Raw genomic sequence first — 23187 nt, 5'->3', positions numbered from 1 at the left:
AGTTGTAAAGGCATTCCAATCTATTTTGACTTGAGATATTCTTCTGTATCATAAGATAGCTAAGTGTTGGCGAGACACAAATGTAGAAGGCTGAGTGATGTGTCATAAATAAAGTTTTTGGAGGAGAGCTATTAGCTATGTTGCTGTATGGAAGGAAAGAGTATTTTATAAACATAGATATTTTATTTATCTATACAGTAAACTTTACATTTTATTTCTCCTTATTCAAAAGATGGTAGAAATTTGAAATCCACTGTACCTTTTCAGCTAATCTGTGTAAAATATACAAAATAACAAAAGAAATTAAATCAGGTAGCCAACTAATTAAAGACTAGGATTTGAAAAGTATGACATGACCTAGGAAATGAATCGGTGAACGTGTCTGAACGGCAGGAAATATAGAAAATGTATAAAAAGAAATAGATATGAAAGTGGAAGACTATGAGATATGAGTTATACTGATGATTCAGTTTAGTGAAGAAAATTAATTACATATGGACATTCATATATCATACTGTGGAGGAGGTCCTATATCATTCAACTTGAGTTAACACCTGAGCTTCGAGCTGTGGTCACTATCTCTCCCCCCTACCCCCGTGGATATATACAGGAACATTTAAAAACAAATAAAAAAATTCTAGCCTTATAAACTGGCCATGCATAATATAAACAGGAAATAAATACATGTCCTTACCATAGGTTGGCAACACAAGGGCTAGGAAGAGTCGAGAATGGTCATGAAGTGGCATGTGTGTGACATACGTAGTCATAACGAGGTAAACAACACTAATTTATAGGCAGTATGAGGTACAGGACACCTGTTTTAACATGTTGTTACCGTTTACACTATTAACAATAATTATTACTGCTCCAGTAACTGACCACAATACTAGACTTGTGCTTGGGGGTTGGGGGGTAGAAACACATGGTGAAGTGAGTCAAGTCCAAAGGCAAGATGCCGACATCACAAAAGCTGAGAAGAGACTGGGAGGCTCTCATGTGCGAGTGAGTGAAAGATAAATACCTACTTGGCAGCATAATCGAGCTAGGCCTGCCCTTTTTATACAAATAGGCCAGCGGAAGATCAAAACATTATATGATGTGACCCGAAGCTCTACAGATGAACGTCGTATGACGTGACCTGAAGCCTAGTGGTTAATGAAAGTATACACTACATTTTCTTTTCTTTCACTCTTTCTGTCTAGCATCCTATTACTTTTATATTAGAGTTTAGAAGTTTGATGTAAGTGGTCCATGTCACTTACCCGGTACCTAGGAATGGAATGCAGCTGATGCAGGGGGAGGTACAGACATAACAGACCTGATGCACTAACCAAACAGTATTTGACATAAGACAAACCTTAAATATAACTAATGGTGGTAAAATATACTGTACTGTATCTGTGACTGCAAGTACTGTACAGTATATCTACTAGTCTGTTAAATCACATTCTCAGTACATTAGTCATACAGTAGTTTCTTCACATCATCAGGGATATTCCATGATGATTCTGAACTGGTATCTTTGTGTTGAGTATTATCTTCATCAGGCCTAGTTAGTTGGTGATGATCTCTTTCCCTGCAGCCCGAGCCATCAACTGGTGATGAAGTGGCCGATACATTTGAGTCCACCTCAGAGATGCGGTCAAGTGGTAACTGAAAGGTGGTGTTTACTGGGAAGTATGTTTCTGAACTTGGCTTCTGGTGTATGTTATCATCATCTGATGAACTCAATGACTTTTGTTCCTTCGCTTTTCTCTCATTTCTTCTACCATGAAAATTTTTCGTTTGTATTGGACTGGAAGATGGCCTTATGTGCTTCTCTTTAAATTTCTCATGAACATCTGATACCTTTCTCTTTCCTGGAGATTTTAAACACTTTATCAAATTATCCAGCTCAGACTGAACACCATCCACTCTTTCTATATTTGCATTTCCTATTAGATTAGTCCTATTTCTATCTGTTGAATCCTCACACCTAGCAGAAGACATACTTAGGGAACTTAAGTCATCTGTTCTGTAAGTGGTCTGGTCCTTATTTTTCCATACATCTGTGTTACTTTGCATACCTCCTTTCCCTTGCGGTGATTTCCCTTTTCTCTTCAACAACTGGGTATTAAGTTTTGAATCAGACACTTGAGAGAGTCCAAAGTTAGATTTCTGTTTGGTTTTTCTTCTTTGCCCTGAAGGTAAAAGTATTTCTGTATCAGCATATGAATTCTGTAATGTTAAATTATGTTGCCTTTCATTGCTTTTAGTATTATTAAAAATTTTCCTTCTCAGTGCTTCCCTAGACATGCGAGGAGATTCATAAGGTAAGTTTCTCATTATCAGACTTCTGTGTGTTATTAATTCTTCCTCGTGATCAGCAAGCAGCTTAGCCACATCTTTTTCTCGTTTTCTTTGGTGATCTTCTCGTAGCTGTGCACGTCGCTCCTCCCTCTCTTGGCTCTTCTCCCGTAACTGTCTTCCACTGAGGTCCTGGTTCTCTTTTTTAATAGTGCCTGAGTTTTCCATCATTTTCCCATGATTCTGGGAAAAATGAGAATACTGTAATTAAAAACCCAAGAGAAAGAACCTGGGGAGCTACAATAAAGAACTGGACTAAAAGAAAAATACAATATTTGTAAATAATGATACAAATTAAATTAATATTGTTCATGGAATAAGGCTAAAGGACAGGGAGACAGACTTATCTATTCTGGAGGATGGTGAAAACACTTTATTAGTTACATATTTTGTGCCTTTTTTTAATTACCCCTTCAAGCCTTCTTCCTGTGAATGCAAGGTGGCTGAAAGAGAGAGAAAAAGAAACAAATCTTCAAATTTTCCCTATTGTCATTCATTCATTCTTACTGCTGTAAATTGAGGACTGATGCTGAGGCCTCTAATTTTCTAGAGGTGGCTTACTGAAGGGTTAAATGCTCTCAGACAAATCCTCATTATGTTAGCTAAGGTTGATTTATTACCCATTTTTGGTTCAGTATACTGATCACCATTTCCTCCACATCAGTCTTATCTGAGGGGGATTTGGGTGGAAAATTTGCTCACTAGGGGCAGGAGGTCTTTTCAGAACTGTGCCTGCCCAAACACACAAGGTCAAGGTTACTCTCCACTATCTTGATTCCAGGCCAATCCACCATTCAGAATTCATTTCCAGGTAATTTATGATGGACCCAATGAAGGAGAAGGTATCCAAGCTACCCAGTTAAGAGCTCTGTTTGAATAATGAGTTTTCAGGATCAAACCTTCCTTTCCAGCATACGACCCTAACCCCTTCACTACAGACGATTTTATTCAGCACAGAACCCTCCCCACACCCACACCCCAGCTAAAACAAAAGGGAGGAGGTGGTGCTACAAATGTTCCAATGACTAGATTATCAACCCTCCCTCAGAAAACTTTTTTATGAGGTTCTTCATTCCCATTCATTCCTGGCACTCTATTTTCCCTAAATTCCCCTCCACTTCCCAATTAATAACTTTGCATTCAATTCCTTCATCACTATCATTCTATTTCTCACACTTAAGCTTTCAATAGTTACTCAGGTCTTTCCATTCTCTCCCCCTCTGCCTTATTTGACTTTCTTATACATTGTTGCATATGAACTCACTGAAACCCACTTTTCACTTTCAGAACTTACAGCTAAAATAAAGAAAGATATAAGAGGTGTAAAATAATAATGTAAAGAGAAAATACTGTGCAATATCCAAGTGATGCAGAGAGTTCAAGACCAATAATGTAAGAACATTTTAGAACCAAACACGTAAGTTGTGTGAAGGTTCAAGAATCACTTTTCATGAAGACACTGTAAGAACCAAATAAAGGAAGAAACTTTAAGTACTAAAAGGTGTCAGAATACTACCTGAGAAGGAGAGAGGTTCCTGTAGGTGTTTAACTGTGACTTAGTGATGGTGTTGTTGGGTACATCATGAGTTTTTTCTAATCGTTTTCGTCTTTGTTTCTTCATCCAGGCACGAATTTCTGCTCTCCTCTGCTGCCTTTTCTCACTTGTGTCATATGCTGACTCGAGCCACCTTCCCGCGTTATGGCACGATGTACGAGCAGGAGAAGTGCTTGGTGAGGACCTGAAATGGCAAGGGTTATTAGTGGCAGGACAGCAAGATATCTTCCCAACTTATAATACATGTAGTAATTTAACTCTTACTGTTATCTTCTTTTAACCATTAAGAGTCAAAATGTTTTCCTCCAAAGAATTATTTCCAATTTATGTGGGAAACTACAATATATTTAATGTCTATATACAGTTGAGTGAACCCTTGCCCAACGCTTGCTTGTCAAATACGCTTTTGACTATACATGTTTAAATGTATATGTGACCAAATAATTTGCCCAAGACGGAAAGTTTAAATATAAGCGGGTTAACAACGCACCGCCTCCTCCCTGGGTTCTTGTAAACACTGGCCAACTCTGCCCTGGGAGAATTCCTTCAAGATAATGAAGATATTTGGCAACTTTCCATTCCTTTTTAGCTATTCATCCATTTAAAACTTAGTTGAGAATTACCATACGTTAATACCCTGTATACATCATAGTTTAATTGGCCCTGGCATGCGAATTTATGTTATAGTCTACATAGAGCTAAATGATTTAGTACCTAACCACAGCAATATTATTTTACTAAGAAGATTTCCTACCTGAGTCCTGTTAGATCAAGGTGTAATTTGGGAGTATCCGTGCCTGAACATAACTCATTTACGTTAGACTCAATTTCATCAGAAAATGTTCCTGAATTCTTCTCTGGTGATAGACAGTTACTTGTTGGCTGCTTACTTGTCGCACCACCACTACTTCCCTCATCCTTCCGACTTGAAGAATCTCCATAATTCACCTCTAGAAGACCTTGATGTCTATTTATATTCATGAGAGTATTTGTATTATTTCTTCTTGAGCTTCTGTTAACAGTAAATGTGTTTGAAAGAAAGTTAGACGTGTCTTGAGAACACAATGGACGATGCTGTAAATGTCTTTCAGTATTACTTTCCTCATATTTTATTATCTCATCAATCATTTCATCTGTTATATCCTCTGGGTTTACATTCTCAACAAACCTCAACAGTATGTCTGAGTTTCCACTTTCTCTTAATGTGGACAAAGTTTCCTGCCATCCTAAATTCTCAAAAGATGTGTTATTTGTATGAACATGAGAATGAATCTTTTTCCTTTCAGATGAGGAATAGCGTCTGTTTCGACTTAAAGATCTGGATCTGTCTCTCTTTACTCGTTCTTCTTCCAACTTCTCAGAGGTCTGGAGCAGAAGACTCACCTTGGACAATAGGTTGTGGGATTCGCAAAGGCCACGTGCAGCTTCTACAGTTTGTTGTTCCAGTCTTTGAATATCTTGAATGTCAACTCTCTTCTCCACAATTTCTTCTTCCTGTTTCACCTTTAAAGCTTCCATTGGCAGATCAGAACTTATTTTGTACAAATCCTCAAAAGTTATTCTTCCATTATAAAATGCTTCAAAGATCTCATTCATGTTCAACTGATCACTTATTATGAACCTTTCCTCCAGTGCATCTCTGGTTCTAGTGACAGGCAGATCATCCTCTGATAATTCAGCACCTGTGTGTATTGCCTCAGCTTGAAGAATGTTCTCCTCATCCTTTCCCAGTCCTTGATTTCGGTTTCTCTGCGATTCATAATATTTAAAAACTTTATCAAGATTATTTGTTTCTAAAGATGAACGATTAGTGTTCAAGCCGATTGAATCTAATCTTCTAACTTTATCATCAACTTTATCATCTCGGAGTATTTTTACAGTATCTCTGAGTACTTCAACCTTCCCATTAGCATCACCAGAACTAGGTTTAACTCTCTGTTCAACAGTATCTGGTTCTTGATACTGTATTGTCTTATTGAGCTCATCTCTAATCTCTTCAAGATGCTGTTGGACAATCTCCTGTGGTAGGTCTACAATGTGAGCAATGCCTCCAGTTGCAGTTTCTTCCATGACAAACTTAGAGGAAGTGTTAAGAGCTTTAGTGCCAAGATCAATTGCAAGAGTTTCATAAGTTGCAGGAATTGGGGAGGAATGATTCTCCAGAGACTGTGGGTGATGAGTCACAGGAAGAATCTGTTGTGGTAGTGAGTGAGTTGGTGGAGCAGCTTGAGGTGAGGTAGCAATGTCAGTACACACAGAGACACTCTTTAAGGGTCTATCTTCTGTCTGAGTCTGAAAAAAAAAGAGAAATATATCTACAGTATTTGACATAAGTCCCACAGTCTTGTTGGAGCTTGAAATAATAAAGTAATTAAAATTATAATTATTAATGAATTTAAAACTGATACTAATCATCATTAAAAAACAGTACAGGGCATTGACAATATTATCAGTAATGACAACAATAATAATCATACCTGTATCTCACAGCTCTTTACTGGTATATTTTGATTCAGGTTAACACTGCTAGTTTCTGTCCAAGAATCTTTAACTTTGATGACCACTTTTTCTAATGCCTTAGTATGCAATTGTCCTTTAGGGGATCCTGGACCATTATGCCTTTCTGCCATTTCATTCTCTCCCCTCAAGCAAATAATGTCTTCCTGAGCTCTTGTTCCTTTTGAATCAATGGGTGTTGTCTCTTCATCACTTATGAGATGTTTAGTTATTTGGAAATCAGTGAGACATGGAGTAGAAGTCTGTGTTTCCTTGGTATTCCAGACATGCCGAGATTCACTTTGATTAATTTTTTCTAGCCTCTGTGTCACTTCATACTGCAGTCTGGATTTCACTGTTCCCCCATTCTCATGATATCCTTTTGTCAAAATATTTTTGTATGCACCTCCTTCATACTTATCAGAATATTTTTTAATCTCCTCAAGAAAACCTTTATCTAAACTCTCTTGTACACTGGGTTGTACAACTCTCACTCCATTATTTACAGTCTGGTCTTTAATGCAAGATTCCTTTTCAGAAACTTCCATCAAGTTTTTGTTCATAATTGGTTCATTTATTTTCAGAGTTTTAAAGCGATTCTGCTTCTTTGTCATATTTCTCTTATAAAAAGCAAAAACTTGATTAGGATCAAGTAAATTAAGAAACTGTGCCTCTGACCCTTCCCTCAGCTGGGTGTATGAACAAGTAGGCAGAGTTAGTAATTTCATATCTTTATGCCTTAATTTTTTGGGTGGTGTCTGTTTAGTCAAATTTATATGATGGTTATTATTGTACATTTCACCTGGATAGTCTGAGTGACCTTTATCTGGTACTGTGAATAAGTTACTACTTTTAGATTTAACCTGTAATAATTTATCTGCTGGCAATCGTTTTAACACCAAAGTTGGATAATGTTGTGTATTTTCAACATTTTGTGGAGAATGTTTGGGTAATGTTAGAAGCTTTAGTTTTCTGTTCATGATCGCATTTTTTTCCAAAACTGGTCGAGTTTCACCTTGACCATCAGTGCTTTTCTCACCCGAGTCGTGAACTTTTGGTGAATTACACTTAACACGAACTGGAATTGGTTTTAGATACAGTTCTTTTTCATCCCACTGTGGTGTTTGTTTTAAATTAACAGGTTTCTTTAATGTAATCGTTGTATTATATTTTCTGGGCACATCTCTTGGCAAGTCTCTTTTAGGGAACTGAAATTTATGTTTCTTGATAATATTTTCCTGAATAATATTTTGACTAGATAAACTATATTCACCGTCACCTTCTAGATCAGAACCATGTAAGGAATCAGGCAGTGTGACGTCATCTAGAGTATCATCTACAGGGAGCGCCATGGACTGGTGTGTGGAGATAGTATCATTATCATTAAGGTCAGATATGGTTAATCTTTTGCTACCCTGACATGATGTAGATGGCATGTGGAGTAATTTGGGAGACACACCATCATTTGTTCCATAAATTTCTGAAGGTGTTTCAATGGGGGTGAGGCTATTTTTTTTCTGGCGGTCAGAGGAAAGTTTTCTGTTATGAAGGATTGGCTTTCCTGCATCTTCCACTTCAAGAACCAGCAGTGGGGGCTTAAGATAACCTTTATTCCTAGCTCTGAAAGGTCTCCATATACTTTTTGAGGCTGGGTACTGGGAAACAGCTTCTGGGGCATCTTGCCTGTAGAGAGCCTTGCCTGTATCTGTACTTTTACTTCTCGATTTTCTACTGATATCACGCTCATCTTTCTTTATTTCAGAATCTTCCTCTCGTTCAGGGGAAATGACTTTAAAAGTTATGTTTTTTTCCTTAAGAGTTTGTGATGATTTAATATGAGATTTTTCAGACATTAGTTTTGAGGGCACTTTATCAACAGCCTCATTAACTGGATGACCTGGATGTTTCTCTTCCCGCACTGCTGCCTCCTCAGAGCTCACTCCAACAACACTGGCATCACTCCACTGGCCGTCAGAACATTTTCTAATGTCCTTTACGCCGGGCTTCATCTTCTCAACTGTTTTCTTAGATTCTTTTTCTGTATGATCATATGTCTCGGTGCTCCTTGTAGATGATGGCTGGTCTATTTCACTAGTATTCTTATTCATTATGTCAGAAACTTTTCCATCTTGTTCATCTATAGCCACTTCCTGTTTACATTTATCAGGAAAATTCCTCAGAAGGCCTATCCCATTTTCCTGGCTTACATCAGAATTTTCTAAATCCACTGGTGAGTTATGTTCATTTTTATGTAAAGAATAAAAAGCTTCCCTATCTTGGTTCCCTTGTGTAGTATCTGCTACGGAAGTCATTTGATTATATTGACTCTGTTCTTCTTCCTCCTGTACCCAGTCATAATTCTGTTCGGTGGTTGTGGTTATGACATTCACTGCATTTTGGGGATCTTTTTCCACTTTTTTTGTCGTTAAGTTGGCCTTTTTAGGGTAATTGATCTTCCTAACAGCCTTCTTAACTGCTGTTTTAACTAAATGTTCATCCTCTTGAGTACTATTTGGTGATGTGATAAATCCTCGTCCAACATTTGCCTTCTGTGTACCATTGGTGATGTCAGGTGAAGGCTCTGCTACTTTTAATGTTTGCTTCAGTTTAGGGCTGCCTTTCCTTTTATTATGTCCATCTATTGACACTTCTACACTTTGTTTCTTCTCATGCCTCAATGCCACGGGAACTTTCCTCAGTGGCGTATTATACAAGTTAGGTTTAGATAAATACTCCCAACGAAGCGCTAAAACAATATCATCCAAGTCTAAGTCCACTTTTTTTATAGTTGTGTGTTCAGCTGCTGCACTGACTCTTGTATTGGCAGTCTTAGTTGGAAGGGAGAACTTTCTTTCACTACTCATCAGCCACTGAACTAGTTTTATCCTATCTCGTAATACATTATTTTTCATATCAGAATTATGAGATTTAGAGATATGCAGAAAATTACTCAAGGGAGAACTGGGACTCAAAGTAGAGGAAGTGGTTCTATCATTAATATTTATATGTTTGAGGTTACTTCTTTCCTTAAGCCTTGGTAAGCTGGCTGATCTACTTCTAATCTTTAATGATGCTGAGGATGTATCTTGTTTCCTCTCTGCTGAAGAACGGGATCTATTTTTTCTACTGCCTGAATTATTATATCTGCTGGAGAATTCTTTGTCCTTCCCTGTATTAGAAGATGAATTTCTTTGGTTGATAAATTGTTTCTTTTGAGGAAGAGATGTATTTTGCTTTCTTTGATAACTTTGTGAGCTATTAGCATGAAGGGATGTGTTGCGTTCTAAATGAAAGACAGTTTGTATGTCTCCTTGCCAAATCTTTGAATAATCTAAATTTCGAAATAATCCTTTCTTTTCTGTGGATCCTTTACCCTTACTTACATTTAATAAACTCATATTATTTGTATCATACAGAATATTATGTTCACTATTCTCTGTACAAACTCCCTGTTTAATTTCATATACATGTCTTTTAATCTTCATCCCCTGAAACTCTCTCTTCTTTATTTCCTCACTAAACTGAACAAGTTGAGGGACCTGTTCAATTTTCTGCGGGAACATTTCAGCATCCCGTGCAAAAGTCATACTAGCAAAGAGAAACACAAATTTTCTAAATTCCTCTTCCACATCCTCTGAGGTTGTCCGGAAAGTATAGGGAGTATCACCTGCCAGTCCATTACATTCCTTCCTCCTGTTGTCTTTATGTGGATCAATGTGATCTTTACTACTCACATCAAAGATCTCTATTTCTTCCGAGCACTTTTTCTCATATATACTATACAAATTATTACATGTGTCAATTAATGACTCGTTCTCTCCTGATTTATCTTCCTCATTTTGAGGGGAATCCCCAATTTCTGTTACCATTACATTTGTAGTTTTCCAAAGATCAAAAAGTCTTTTTGCTTTATTCTTTAACAATGAAGGCAGCTGGGAAGGTTTAGGTATAATCATGGCTAAAGCTTGAGCAATTACAGGAAGTGGTGGGCTGTTACTTGCTGCTGTCAGTGCTGTGGCAATTAATTCATCTCTCCAAGAATCAGAATCAATCAGCTTGTGAAGTTCGAATACCCACGTCAGGATCTCTGTTGTATTTCCCTGTCCAGTGGCTCTGATCTGCAACACATTGTAAATGACATTATTTTATTAAATTAAATATACCAAAGCAATGATCAACAATTATATAATTACTACCCTAAAATATTATACATCATGATATAGGAGATGCACCTTTATTTTATAATATGTACAGTACTGTATATATCAAGAGAAGAGACAGGAAGGAATAAAGCAAATGGAGAAACTGCACACCAGAAAAAGGTGAAAGGTACAGTTATAGTTTTATGGAAACACTGAAAGTCAGATGAAAGGGCACAGTTTCTAAAAGATATACCTGTATAGTGCATATGGGTGAGAGGGAATCAACAAAAAAAACAGAGACCTAACATGAACTGCACTATTGAGATGTAAAGATTATATACAGAAGCAGACAAGCAAAAAGGAAATTATTACTACTGTTCATGATATAAAAAACTAAAAAATTATTGATGCAAGGCCCAATGTCATTTCTTTGCTCTAATAAACAAATTCACCTGATATAAAGAAGAGGCATTTGCAGTGAATTTTCGCACACATATAGATAATTTATCCCGTGCGTGAAGAGTCCACAAGTGGTTTATAAACTTGTGCCAAAGCTGACAGATTCTTGACCATTCTGGGCCCTGAGGAGTCCAGTCTTCTTGAACATGACCAAGTGTCTCTGTCAAGTTCTCCAGCTCTTCATCATACATGTCAGAAACCTGAATAATAATAAAATAAAATAAAATAAAATAAAATAATAATAATAATAATCTTAAAAGTCAAGAAGCACAAGAGCAAATGTGTTGAGTAGGAGGACACTAACTAAAGAAAATGTAAGAGTGTAGCAAAGAAGAAAACTAATGCCACTGTAAGTTCAAGTACTTAAGGGGAAGAAGGGTCAAAGATGTAACATAAATAGTGTTGTTGATAAGCAGGACAGTATGGAGTAGCAGAGTCAGCAACTGTATATAATGACCAGAGGACATAGAGCAGCCTCATAAAAAAACATCATGTAGCTCTTGTTCTATATCTAAGTCAATTCCCTTTTACCTTAAATGACTGGACAGCAGCAACACTTAAATCTAGAATTCTGGCCAAATATTGAGTGTTGAGACAACTTTTTATGCAATCAAAATTAGACAAGTTTGGGCATACTTGTATAACGTTTTAAGGCTAAACAACTAGTTACACGATTCAGTTTGGTAAGACAGTACAAATTAAGCATTCCCAGATTTCAGATTACCAAGGAAATGCTAAAGAGGATATGATTAACAGTAGAGTATGACTAAGCTATTACAATGTAGAGACCACCTGTCAATGAGCTTAGAATGTGTACAAACTGGGGACTGAATGAAAACAAATGCTGTAAGATAACTATGGTCACAATATAACTCTGAGATGAAATACATTGCACTTACCAATAGTGAAACAAAGTCAGTGGTAATCACTACATATTACAGTCTAGTGAACATTGCATCTCATATTGAAGAGACACTACAGTGTGAGGTAAGAAGTGTTTGGCTCTGCACTGCCCAAACAATAAAAAAAAATATCTATGAATCCAAAGTGAATATAATCTGTGTCAGCTGCCAGATTACTGATAAAGAACCTTGGTGTTGGATGTGTGCTTCATGAACTGTAGGAGTAAATTATCACAAAAATAAATCTACCTTTAAACAAAATGTTAAAAATCTTACAAAACAAGCAGTAATGAGGGACTGATCCTGAATTTAATTTTCTAGTAAAACTACTGTACAGACACTCCACAGTTTACAGAAAGGTTCCCTTCCTGGACCCTATCTATAAGCCGAATTTTCTGTAAACCGATCCTTCCATAAGGTAAATTTGTACTGTACCCTGTACTGAATCACAGGTGGCATAACACAAGGGGATGCGCTCAGCCACCTTATGAATAATCCTCCACAAATAGTGTTGTTACGCCGTACTAGTTACCTTCTGTAATACCAAAAACTCTTGTGCAACCCAAATTTTTTTATAATGGTACTTATGGGAGGCATCCTGTATCCTTGAATTTCTGTAAACCAAGTGTTCTGTAACCCAGGGAGTGCCTGTATGTATTGTCAAGCAACTCTTGTAATACAGGATACTTACTGGGGCCCCTTGTCAGTGAAGATTTATCCATATACCTGTTTTGGGTAAACCAATCACCCTTCCCTCCACATCACACCCATGGGGTGGTCAGGTGCAACAGTTGTCCTCTGGGAACATGAGATTTATTAGAGCCGTGAATATCCAATCAACACACTTTATGCCAAAGTTAGGCTATGTCATCTTTGCTCTGAACCAAACTACAATTTTCTATTTCAGTTCAGCCGATTAAGCCATAAACCTAAGGGGGTAAACAGGGTATACAAACCACCTGGCTAAGAGCTCTCCCTGAAAACAGGATTTCAGGGTCAATCTTGTATGCATGATGATGATGATCCAGGCAGCTTTCATAATTCAAAGGACTAGTCTGAGAGTTGACCCTACAGTATATCCTTCAGCAACATATAGAAAACTTATCCAGAATTCTTTGTTCATTGTTCTTGCAACTTTTGCTATGTGAACATCTCCATACTGTTGAGTATAAGAGAATACATTATTTATTATTGTGGCTTTAGGTTTGTGCTCTTGTTATTCTTATCTTCTTATATTACTGTAGGGCTGCAGCAGCTGAGTGAATACAACAGTCACCTCCTGTCCTGAGGTGGAGTGTGCTGACTGGATAGATACAGCTCTAATAGACCTTATGTCTCCAAAGGTCAACTGCTGTACTTGATCTTCTATTGGGGCAGATGGGGAGGAATGACGATTGGTTCTCTAAAGACATAGAAACACTCCCCCCCCTCCCTCCCATAAGCAGCCTGTATTATGAGAGCTGTTGGGCTAAAGGGAATATGCTAGAAACAATACCTTTTCTGGATTATGTTGCAAAGTATGGGAGAGATCCAGCAATAAAGGTTGAGCTAGTCCTGCTGCACTGATGACACAGGAAAATACTCTAACCCAACCTGCTAGTTCCTTCCGTAAGGTCCTTTCATCATATCTGTAAAAGAAGTGAAGCTAAAGGATCAGTTTTCATAATCTTGTGGTTTCTTTCTCCCAACAAAAGTTTTTAAGGGTAAGAAATATTTCTATTAGAAGTAATTTGTGTCTAGAGGAGTGTCAAGACAATTGAGTCAATTACCCATAAAGTATCTAAACAATTCTATTTCACCTTTAACCAGTGGCTAAGGCTTCCCTACTCCACCCCTATATGTACAAAATAGAATGCAACAAACATTAAACATCTACTGTACTGATGATGGTCGCTGTCCATACAGCTAACTTCCACTGATGATGGCTGACATTTAAAGGTTAACCAAATGTTCTTCACATAGTTTCTGTTGCACAATAATGGAGAGAATATTTAAGTGTACTGTATAGTGATGATTGGTAACCTATATATTGGTGTAAATTTTCTACAACTGTTTAACTAGTTGGAATATGCAAGTGACTTAGCATGAGATAATTAAAAAAGTATTATATAGACAACTCACCTGATGGAGACACTGGGTAACTGTGGTGTGTCCTCCATACATGAAGTCACCTGAGGACAGAACACAGGTGGAGCAGGAAGGTACACATGTGGCAGCACAAGTACCTCAAGCAGCTGCATCACCTCTTGGACCTTCTGGAGGCATTCTTCTAGGATGTCTGGTAGGACCTCAAGGCATGTCATAGATGCCACCTGTATAAGCTCTTGGTAACTATGAAATACTGATGGTGTGGCATCTTCCATAGGTCCATAGTGTAGTACATAGTTTTTAATCAGAGTTGAGGGATGTAAACTGCTTGGCACTGGCACTCTGAGGAAATATTCCAACTCTCAAAATGAAGATTTTTAGAACTAGAGAAGTATAGTACATATACATTTAGTTAGGGTAGCAGAACTAGGGTGAAATATCAGTGTCTGTAAATAGGGAAGTGAAGTCAGTAGAGAGGAGTGCTGCCACACTACCTCCTTGTGTAATGAAGGATTAATATACAGTGTACTGTTACCACACTGTTTGTAATGGGCTATCAGGCTAATGGGGTCCACTGTCACTTTTTTCCACACATATATTTCTAATCTTCATTCTTCAAAACCCTTTACATCGCCTAACAGTATCATTTATTATCTCCCAATGAATTATAAGTGAATTTACTGTATTGTCAATATAAGCTGCTGACTCCAGGTTGTGAGGCCTCATCAAGTTAACCATAAGCAATTCATAAATTCCCTGAACTTGTTTCTGTCATTATCGTTATCTTAACATCACATTCAGGAATAATGTCTTTGATAACTGAGAATATCACTCATAATAGTCATTTAAAAGAAGACATGACCTGTTGGAGCCTTTTACAGGAAATTTCAAGAAAGACTGTGTCCTCAATCTACATAAAGGTCAACGAAGGCAACCTTACACAAAGGTGAGGGTTTACTGTACATGAAAGAAAAAGAAGACAAAGAGGAAGAAAAGAGTAATGATAAAGTGGTATAAATTTAAAGAAATACAAGGTAATGTAAAGTACAGTAATTGTGAAATGAAGGTAAAATAGTAAAGATGAGAACTTAAAAAAGGAAGATTTACAAGGATAAGAAAAAGTAAATGATTATGATGAAAAAGCATCTGAAGTAAAAAACAAAAATGAGAGAGAAAATAATATTGAGAAACACCGGAAGACAAAGAAAAATTCTACAAACCACTTTATCTCAGATATTAAGATTAAACACACCTGTCAGTTAGATGCACTGTACCACACTAATAGAGAATTAGAAAAGATGGTATTAGATGACATGGTTTTATTCCATCAAAGAACTTACTTGTGTTTCCCAGCTATGACTGCAACAAGACTAGAAAGCAAAGCTGTTCTTGCATCTCCCAAATCCAGTGAGAGGACAGTGAGATCACTCCAGTACCCAGCAATAGCTAAAGCTTGTGCTGCTACCTCAGTTGACCAATGTACTTCATGGATGACATCCTTCATAATGGTGGGGCTGAGGGCTGTTGTACCAATGCCTCTATCTGTTCCACAAAACAACATACAAATTAGTCTGTGACACCTTTCTCATTAAAGCAAATGGAAATTTCTCATCAAGCACCTCTTACAATCATTAGTTATTGTTTCAACCATATTTTATGATTACAGTATACTCCAGTCAGTAGCTTCCAACAGCCAGCCAAGGCTGTGCAGAAGATGTACCACCTCTTCACTGAGAATAACTCAATAAGTTTGGATAATTCCCTTTTGAAAAGCTTTTACTTGATTACTGTGGTCACTGTTGACCTCATACACACCTACAGTATAGAGCTGTACATTCTTGCCTTAAACTAAACATTCCAAATTACAAGACCTCTATAAACAAAACAAGCCAGGCATTTGGCTTTTATTGTGAAAATGTGAGTTTGGCAGCTGACAGTGAGGTGATTCTGTGATCTGCTTTACAACTGAGACTCCACGGAAAGGCAAGTTGTGCAAATACTGTGAATCATCTATAAAGACTTATCTTTGGATTAGTCCCAGCCATTGTAGGTTAGGGTTTCCCTGGTTAAAAAGTCTCAAGCCTTTAGTAGGAACATTTACAAATCATTTTCAACTACCTTAACTTATTTAAGTTTGCATGGTTTTCATTTGATTTTTATATAATGGAAAATATGAAAAGTTCAAACAAACCTTTTAGTTCCTGATAGTCAATCCAAATAGGTGGTATTAAATGAGGAGTGTGCGGTGAAGGTATATGAATATCACGTTGAAGAAATACTTCTGCAAGAATTCGACCAAAACTTCCAATCATTCGACGAGCAGCACTGTTCAAATTGCACATAAGTTGAAATTCTCCTCCACTAGAATCTGACTCTTGATTTCTTGTCTCTGAGTCATTTATTTTGGAGGCAGATGACTTAAATTCTTGCTCTGAGGTCTCCTTTGATTTCTTTCGAAGTACAGATCCTCTTGAGATGTCCCTCACTTCCTGACTGCCTTTCTTGATTGTTTCTTTCTTTATTGGCGATATATCCAAATCCAGTTCCGAGTGTCTGGCAATGGATCTATCTGTCTTTGGAGTTGAACATATACCATTCAAATGACTAGACTGATTCTGTACACTAAAATCTGAACTCAGCAAAGTGTACAACCAAGAGAAAAAGTTTGAGATGCCAATGAAGTCTCTATAGAGTAAATATGTATAGAGAATAGAATGAAGATACTGACATATCTTCTTTCTACTCTTCTCATGAGTTAAACTTTGGATTATCTCAGATTTCCATTCTTCTATAGCACCATGATAAATCCCATTTAAATAGAGTTGATTACATCTCTTGAGTTTAACTTTCCTCTGATTAAAGTCACATCCAAGCTTTTGTAATCTACACTGGGTTATGTTCATCACTGCTACTGACTTCTGGTAACTCGCTCTTTCAAATTTCTTTTCTCCAAGTCGAGTATACACCTTCACAGAGTTCACGTACAAACACATCCACAGATTTTTCATCTTCTCACATACTGCAGGATCACCTTTAAACATTCCATCCATTTGTGTGTTGCATGAAATTGCATTAATATTTGTTTGCTCTATGCCAGGAGCCTCATCAACATTACTATACCTCAAAAGGTAAGAGGATTTTAACACAGGCCTAAATGCATAGATCTGGGCAAGTGTACTTTCCACAGAGGAGAGCGCTTGTGTCAGTATAAGCAGCGTGTCTATCATGCTGCTCTCCCCAGCATGTCTCTCACAGCTGAGGAAGGTGTGAATGATCTGGTGTGTGAGCCATAATGTGGGTCTAATCATATGCAGTGATCTGGGCCATACCGCTAATACCTGTGGAAGAAGATACAGTTCACAAAAAAAAATTCTTCATATATTATTAAAAAATAATTAAATATTTATTAAGTGAAAAAATCTGAAGATGTAATATAAGTTTGATAATTTTCTGGTAAGGTTATTATTTTTCATTGTTCTGAAGGGTATCTTTTGAACGAGTCAAAGAGGTGAAGAACCACAACACAACAACCTGCCAAGGGATGCCAGCAATATTCCCTCTGGGAGCACTAAAGACTAATAAAGTGTTACCAAGGAGGTTGAATGGATGGAGGCGGCACCCGCTGCCTCATGTGAAGTCACTGAGTGTGACTGATGCCTTGACCATTATGGCAGTGCTTTTTTCTCAGTGACTTCATCCTCCTTGGTTGATCCCTCTATAATGTGCATAATAAATAAAACAATAGTATAAATCCTGCGTTTGTTCATAAGTAGCTGCGGCAACTGTGGCCTTGTTGGCGTCACCAAAACGGCGGCCTGGCTTCAAGCATCTCTGTTACATTCACAGTGAACACCGCCTCCATCCATTCAACCTTCTTGACTGTTACCAACTAGTGTAGTAGTCATCACTAAAGTAAGGCCTGGCTCTGTATGTGAGCCAAAGTTCTGATGCCTTTTGCCATGTTAATATATGAGGTAAGGATAAGGCCCATGAACTAAATGCCGTGAGGGTGGGATAATGGCGTTAAAATCAATGTTAAATAACGTGCTACATTATATCTCTTATTATTATCAATTTATGGAAGCATGACAGTACTATACATTCTGTTGTGAGTGAATGGGATAGTCAGAGTGAATGATATATAGAGGGATGAACTGTGTACATGAGAATGATCATTAATGTGTAATATGAAGAGCTGAACAAGATAAAGCACTGATGAACTCTTGAACTGGCAGATATAGTCAGGAAATAACCCATCAGTTAGAAAAGAATAAATTAAAAGATATAATTAGGCAACAAAACACAGCAGGACACTTGTGAAAGAAAGGATCACAGGCATATTTACATCATAATGACCTCTTCCTAATTGTACTTGTCACCTTTATATTATTTCTACCTGCAAGTGTGACTGACTACAGCAGTGTTTATTTATACTACTGTATACTGCTTTCTGAAGACTTCTATATTTTAGTTTAGTTAGTAAGTACAGTATAAATGGAGCAGATATATTAAGTGAGACTATAGAATTACATTGATTATATTTCTAAGATTATTCAAATTAATTTATCATACTTTTTAGATCAATTTGAGTTCACATCTAAATTGAAGCACCAACTTCATGTTCGTAAATATACTGGTACAGTACCTCCTCTCGTTTTGTGAGGGATGTGTTCCTTGATGTGCCCAAAGACTACAATTTTTTAAATGCCCATCAAAAATCACTGTACAATACTGTACCTGTACTATGTTCAAAACCAGAATGTTCTCTGGTCTGGAGAAAAAGAGTTATAGTTAGAAAGAACAGTTGTGGTGTTGGCTACCTTTCCACCACACATACAAGCCAAAATAATTCTCAGTTTTTCTGTACTAAGTTCTTGACTACACAACTATCTCTTACCAAAGACACCACTAACAACTACAATTCTGCCTTGAGTCTAGAACTCATTTATTCTGATCTCCCTGACTTACCTTAACAAAATGGTGAAAGACATGTAGCATTTGTAAGAGCTGAGCCTGGTGTTCAGAGTAGTCCCCATTTAAGGTTGTCTGCATCAATGTACTGATAAGCTTCACCAACTGTTTAGCCACATGCTTTGGTCTCTTTCTCCAGTCTTGTGTCTGAGGCCCCGTGTGAGAGGCAATAAAAGTCCAGGCTGCCACGAGAGGTTTCATCACTTGCACAATCTGAAGAGTTTTGACATCATTTTAAAAGAAAAATTTGGTGTAGATATTTACCTTAGTTACGGTAATGTAATTCATGTTATTATCTGCCAGTCTTGATTTTAGAACTAAGTGTTGTGTTGTGGCCCTTGTCATTAATACTAAAGTGTCACATTGAATACCTAGACATCAAGCCAAGTGTTTCCCGAGATACAATGTGCTAGATTACACAAGTGGTTTTTAAAGGCATATGGTGGATAGATCATTCAATTCACAAGTGAATGTTAACAGGTTCATTACCAAACTGAAGTAGAGAACTGGATTCCTTTCTTGTACACTAAGTAATAAATGCCTACAATGAAAGGCACACTTGTCAATGGTGGAACAACTTTTTTGTGGGCTAATATCATCACCAAGATGGTGGGGTAACCCAGTTGCTGCTTAATGCTAGGAATAAGAATATCAGTATCTGTCTGTCCACACTAAAGCAAAGCAAGAAATAGTTCATATGAATGAAAAAGAAAATATTAATAATTTATAAAATTGCTCGAGAGAGCAGGCAACACCCGTTAAAGTGTTAGCTAGAGGCAGAGAAACTGTATGGAACAATGTTATCAATATAAGCTTATGACTGAGGGGTTCAAGTCAAGGAGGACAGATGTACAGTTAATCCTGGAACTTTTTGACTATGAAGGCACTGCAAGAATTTATGCAGTGTGGAAAGCTGCCATCAGATTCTCACAGTTAACCCACACAAGAGTGGAAAATGGTCGTAAAACATTATTAGTGATGATGATGATGACAGGTTAATATGAAAAGGGTTGGCATTAAAAGAACAATGTGACTAGGTTGGTCTCACCATGTGCTCCCCTTCTGTGGCAACATCTGGATAAGTCTTGCATTCCTCCACATTCTGGTTCTTCTTGCCCCATAAGTGGATCTGAAATAATACAATACAATACTGTATGTGTATACTCCCATTATTACAAAAGACATTTACTCTTAAAAGGAAGACATCCTTTAAAGATATAAATAGGCAATGTAGTTTCTATAAATCATTGTAATAGTGGAAAGACAAGGCCTGCATGAAGAGAGGAGGGAGTAATCAGTCAGACTGGCTTATGATGACAGGGAAATACTGATGGGATATTTCCTCAATGGGGAAACTTTTAGCAACCAAAAACCCACCTACTCCTGGGCTAGGTTATACCTTTTCTTTCTACAAATATAATAACATCTGAACCTATGATCAAGTTTCCAGTCCTTGCAAAACTTATGTATTATTTATCTTTTTTTTCTCTCAAGATCTATACAGAAGGTAGCTAATAATTTAAAGATTATGATTAATGTTAATGGTAACTTGTACCTTAGATTCATCAGCTCCAAGCGATTCATTAATATTTTGAGACAAATCTAGCACAGATCGGGCCAGTCTCCAGGTGCTACAACGAATGTAGGCGTAATCATGGGTCAAGGAAGAGTGGCGGAGCAAGTATAAAGCATGGTGAGCAGTTGCAAGCAGTTGATCCACAACTTCTGCATCTCTGTGAACAAGAGAGATAAAACTTTAGGAATAATACTCGCCACAATTATGAGATTATATGTGGAAATCTCTCAGACACAGCAGTTGATATCTAACATTAAAAATGTTAGAAAAAATCGTCAAACACACACAAAATAATTTGTCAAACGGACTTACAGAATAATACCCCTTTGGGTGAAAATATTATTACTACAGTACAGTAAGACAACTAGGTAACAAAATGTGAAATATAATAAGGTTGAGTCTGGCAAATTGGCTGTTAAACTTGGACAAATTCACCTTGTACTGTACTGTATCACCAAACAGCAAGCAATGTCAAAAACAGTACAGTAAGCCCTCAATTTACACAGTTTCAAGGCCAAGTAACTGTGTCCCTTTATTTTTTGTACATACAGAGTGTGGAAGTACTAATATCATACATGGTCCAACACAGCCACCACATGGAGCCTGAGGAGTACACCACGGGTGAGTCCCTCCATAATGAACCCCCAAAAAACAAATATTTTGGTGAATATTAAGTACTTTAATATTTATTTTTATTATAATGGAAACAAATATAAATGAAGCAGATAAGAAAATATATTTCTGTGAATACAGTGCAGTAAAGGGGGAACAAACTTTGGATATTGCTAGAGCTCTTGGCTTGAAGTTTAACATAATTTCTGATACTTTCATTTTTTTCATTAAACTTTTTATTCATTAAACAGTTTTTTTTTAGGAATGCAACCCCCAATAATAACGAGGACTGCCAAAGATTTGCAAAATAAAGCCAAGACATGACCACCACCATTTTTTTTCACATGGCTGCCACTACCGCCTCTGTCACCATTACTTCTACCATGCTCTTTCATAAGTGAGACACCACCATAGCTGTCACTTCCTCCACCAACTCCACACAACACCCTCCAGTCTCCCCAGGTTGTTCAGAAGAATCCCCAAACTTAAACATCAACATTATCATTATACAGTATTAAGTTGACCATCATTATCATCAATAAAACTTAGTACAGTAGTAAATTCAAATATTTTTCTACTCTTATTTTTTAGCCCCCCAGGCCCTGTTGTGGTTCGATGACCTGTGCCTGGGTGAGTTATTTCCCATAAAAAAAAAGTATATTAGCTTATTGGATGAATGAGGGAGTTCCTCTTGTGAGTCTGGAAACTAAACCCTTATTACCCATAAGCCCTCAGTATTTTTGTCCACAGTTTCTATTAGTATGGAGCTTTACAAGAACATAACCACAGAGTAAATAGAGGGGCAACAGTACAATATCTGTGAGGCAAAATCAAGAACTTGTAATAAAACATAATAATAAGTTAAAAAAGGAGTACTGCCAGAACTTCTCAATCTTGTCCAGCCTGATTAGCCCCACTGGTCTCTGGGAAGGCTGTAGTGTACTCATCACACAACAATCATCATCATCATAACCATCAATGTTTTAAGACCATTTTCCACACTTGTGTGAGTTAGCCGTGATAACCTGATGGTACCTCTCTAAGCTTTCCCAGCAATGCCTTATCAATCAGGCTAGTTTCCCTGCTGTCAAGCATTATTCACTTTGAGGGCATTGGCTGGCTCTGCATGTGAAGTAATTGGCAGCAGCACATCAACCTCTTGTGAGGCTCTACTGTTCTTAAAAAGGCAGAAACATTTGCACTGAATGGGCACACACACACAAATAGAATAAATCCCAACAACATAAAGTAAGAAACTCATAAATCTTTACCTTCTACCATTTTCAGGGAGAGCTAACACAGAGACTCTCAAACCAGATGACAGAAGAAACTGGTCCCTCACTGGATGACAAGATACAGAGAAAGTGAGCCTTGATGGTGAACTATCAGAGCTTTCACTCAAATTTTCATTACATGAACTGAAATGTAAAAAAAATATATATCCTGTATATACAATTAACATAAAGTAAATAAAGGGGGATGAGGATAAGCAAGAAGAAAGGGAGTATGTGCCAGGTTATAATGGTGATGATTAATACACCAACAGTACAGTACATCAGGACTTTGCTTAACTTCTTCCTACTTATTATTCATTGAGCCACTTTATATATGTCATACACTTCCAACATACAGAGACAGAGAACTTACTCTATTCTGGGTGTGGCAGAATAAGGATGCACTGGTAACATCATGGCTGCTTGGAGCTGTAGGTTCTCTCCTGAGCAAGAGATCTTCACTAAGGGTCCCATCCTTGTGGCTATGAAGACAGAACCAGACCTCAGACATCCCACTACATAAGTGTTATCTCGACACCAAGCCAGGTCACTCACCCAGTGTGATTTACTGTTGCTGTTGGGACAATAACATGAATACCATTAATGTTTACAGTTTGTTCTTGTTACTGAAATCAGTTAAATCTGTAAACTATAACACCATAGATCTGTAAACCATAAAACCATAAATCTGTAAACCATAACACCATAAATCTGTAAACCATAAACCTGTAAACCATAACACCATAAATCTGTAAACCATAAA

At 37.3% G+C, this 23187-nt stretch overlaps 1 protein-coding gene and 1 long non-coding RNA gene across 6 annotated transcripts in view; one reads left to right on the top strand and one right to left on the bottom strand.

Moving 5' to 3' along the window:
• Positions 1 to 163: 163 nt before the first annotated feature.
• LOC121855908 overlaps positions 164 to 23187 on the bottom strand; it is a 38408-nt gene continuing 15384 nt past the window's right edge. For 3 of the 5 annotated variants that reach the window (XM_042351090.1, XM_042351088.1, XM_042351092.1), the window contains 14 exons: positions 22798 to 22998; positions 22422 to 22568; positions 20518 to 20695; positions 20011 to 20091; positions 18960 to 19175; positions 16183 to 17329; positions 15332 to 15533; positions 14025 to 14333; positions 13399 to 13531; positions 10995 to 11201; positions 6382 to 10518; positions 4659 to 6196; positions 3866 to 4088; positions 164 to 2532 (listed from right to left, as the gene is read on the bottom strand). In XM_042351090.1, coding sequence (XP_042207024.1) covers positions 1462 to 2532; positions 3866 to 4088; positions 4659 to 6196; positions 6382 to 10518; positions 10995 to 11201; positions 13399 to 13531; positions 14025 to 14333; positions 15332 to 15533; positions 16183 to 17329; positions 18960 to 19175; positions 20011 to 20091; positions 20518 to 20695; positions 22422 to 22568; positions 22798 to 22998 — 9790 coding nt within the window. In that variant the 3' untranslated portion in view covers positions 164 to 1461. The remainder of the gene's footprint in view (positions 2533 to 3865; positions 4089 to 4658; positions 6197 to 6381; positions 10519 to 10994; positions 11202 to 13398; positions 13532 to 14024; positions 14334 to 15331; positions 15534 to 16182; positions 17330 to 18959; positions 19176 to 20010; positions 20092 to 20517; positions 20696 to 22421; positions 22569 to 22797; positions 22999 to 23187) is intronic. The other 2 variants (XM_042351093.1, XM_042351091.1) reach the window with 2 other exon arrangements.
• On the top strand, positions 5850 to 10686 carry LOC121855913. The gene is made up of 3 exons (XR_006086862.1): positions 5850 to 5928; positions 7687 to 7788; positions 10380 to 10686. It is a non-coding gene; the product is annotated as an uncharacterized LOC121855913 (long non-coding RNA).

The sequence above is a fragment of the Homarus americanus genome, unplaced genomic scaffold (genome assembly GCF_018991925.1).
Source record: "Homarus americanus isolate GMGI-L3 unplaced genomic scaffold, GMGI_Hamer_2.0 scaffold19117, whole genome shotgun sequence".
Lineage (NCBI taxonomy): Eukaryota > Metazoa > Arthropoda > Malacostraca > Decapoda > Nephropidae > Homarus > Homarus americanus.
Note: the sequence above shows the minus strand (reverse complement) of the source record. Positions and strands in the feature narration are given on the sequence as shown.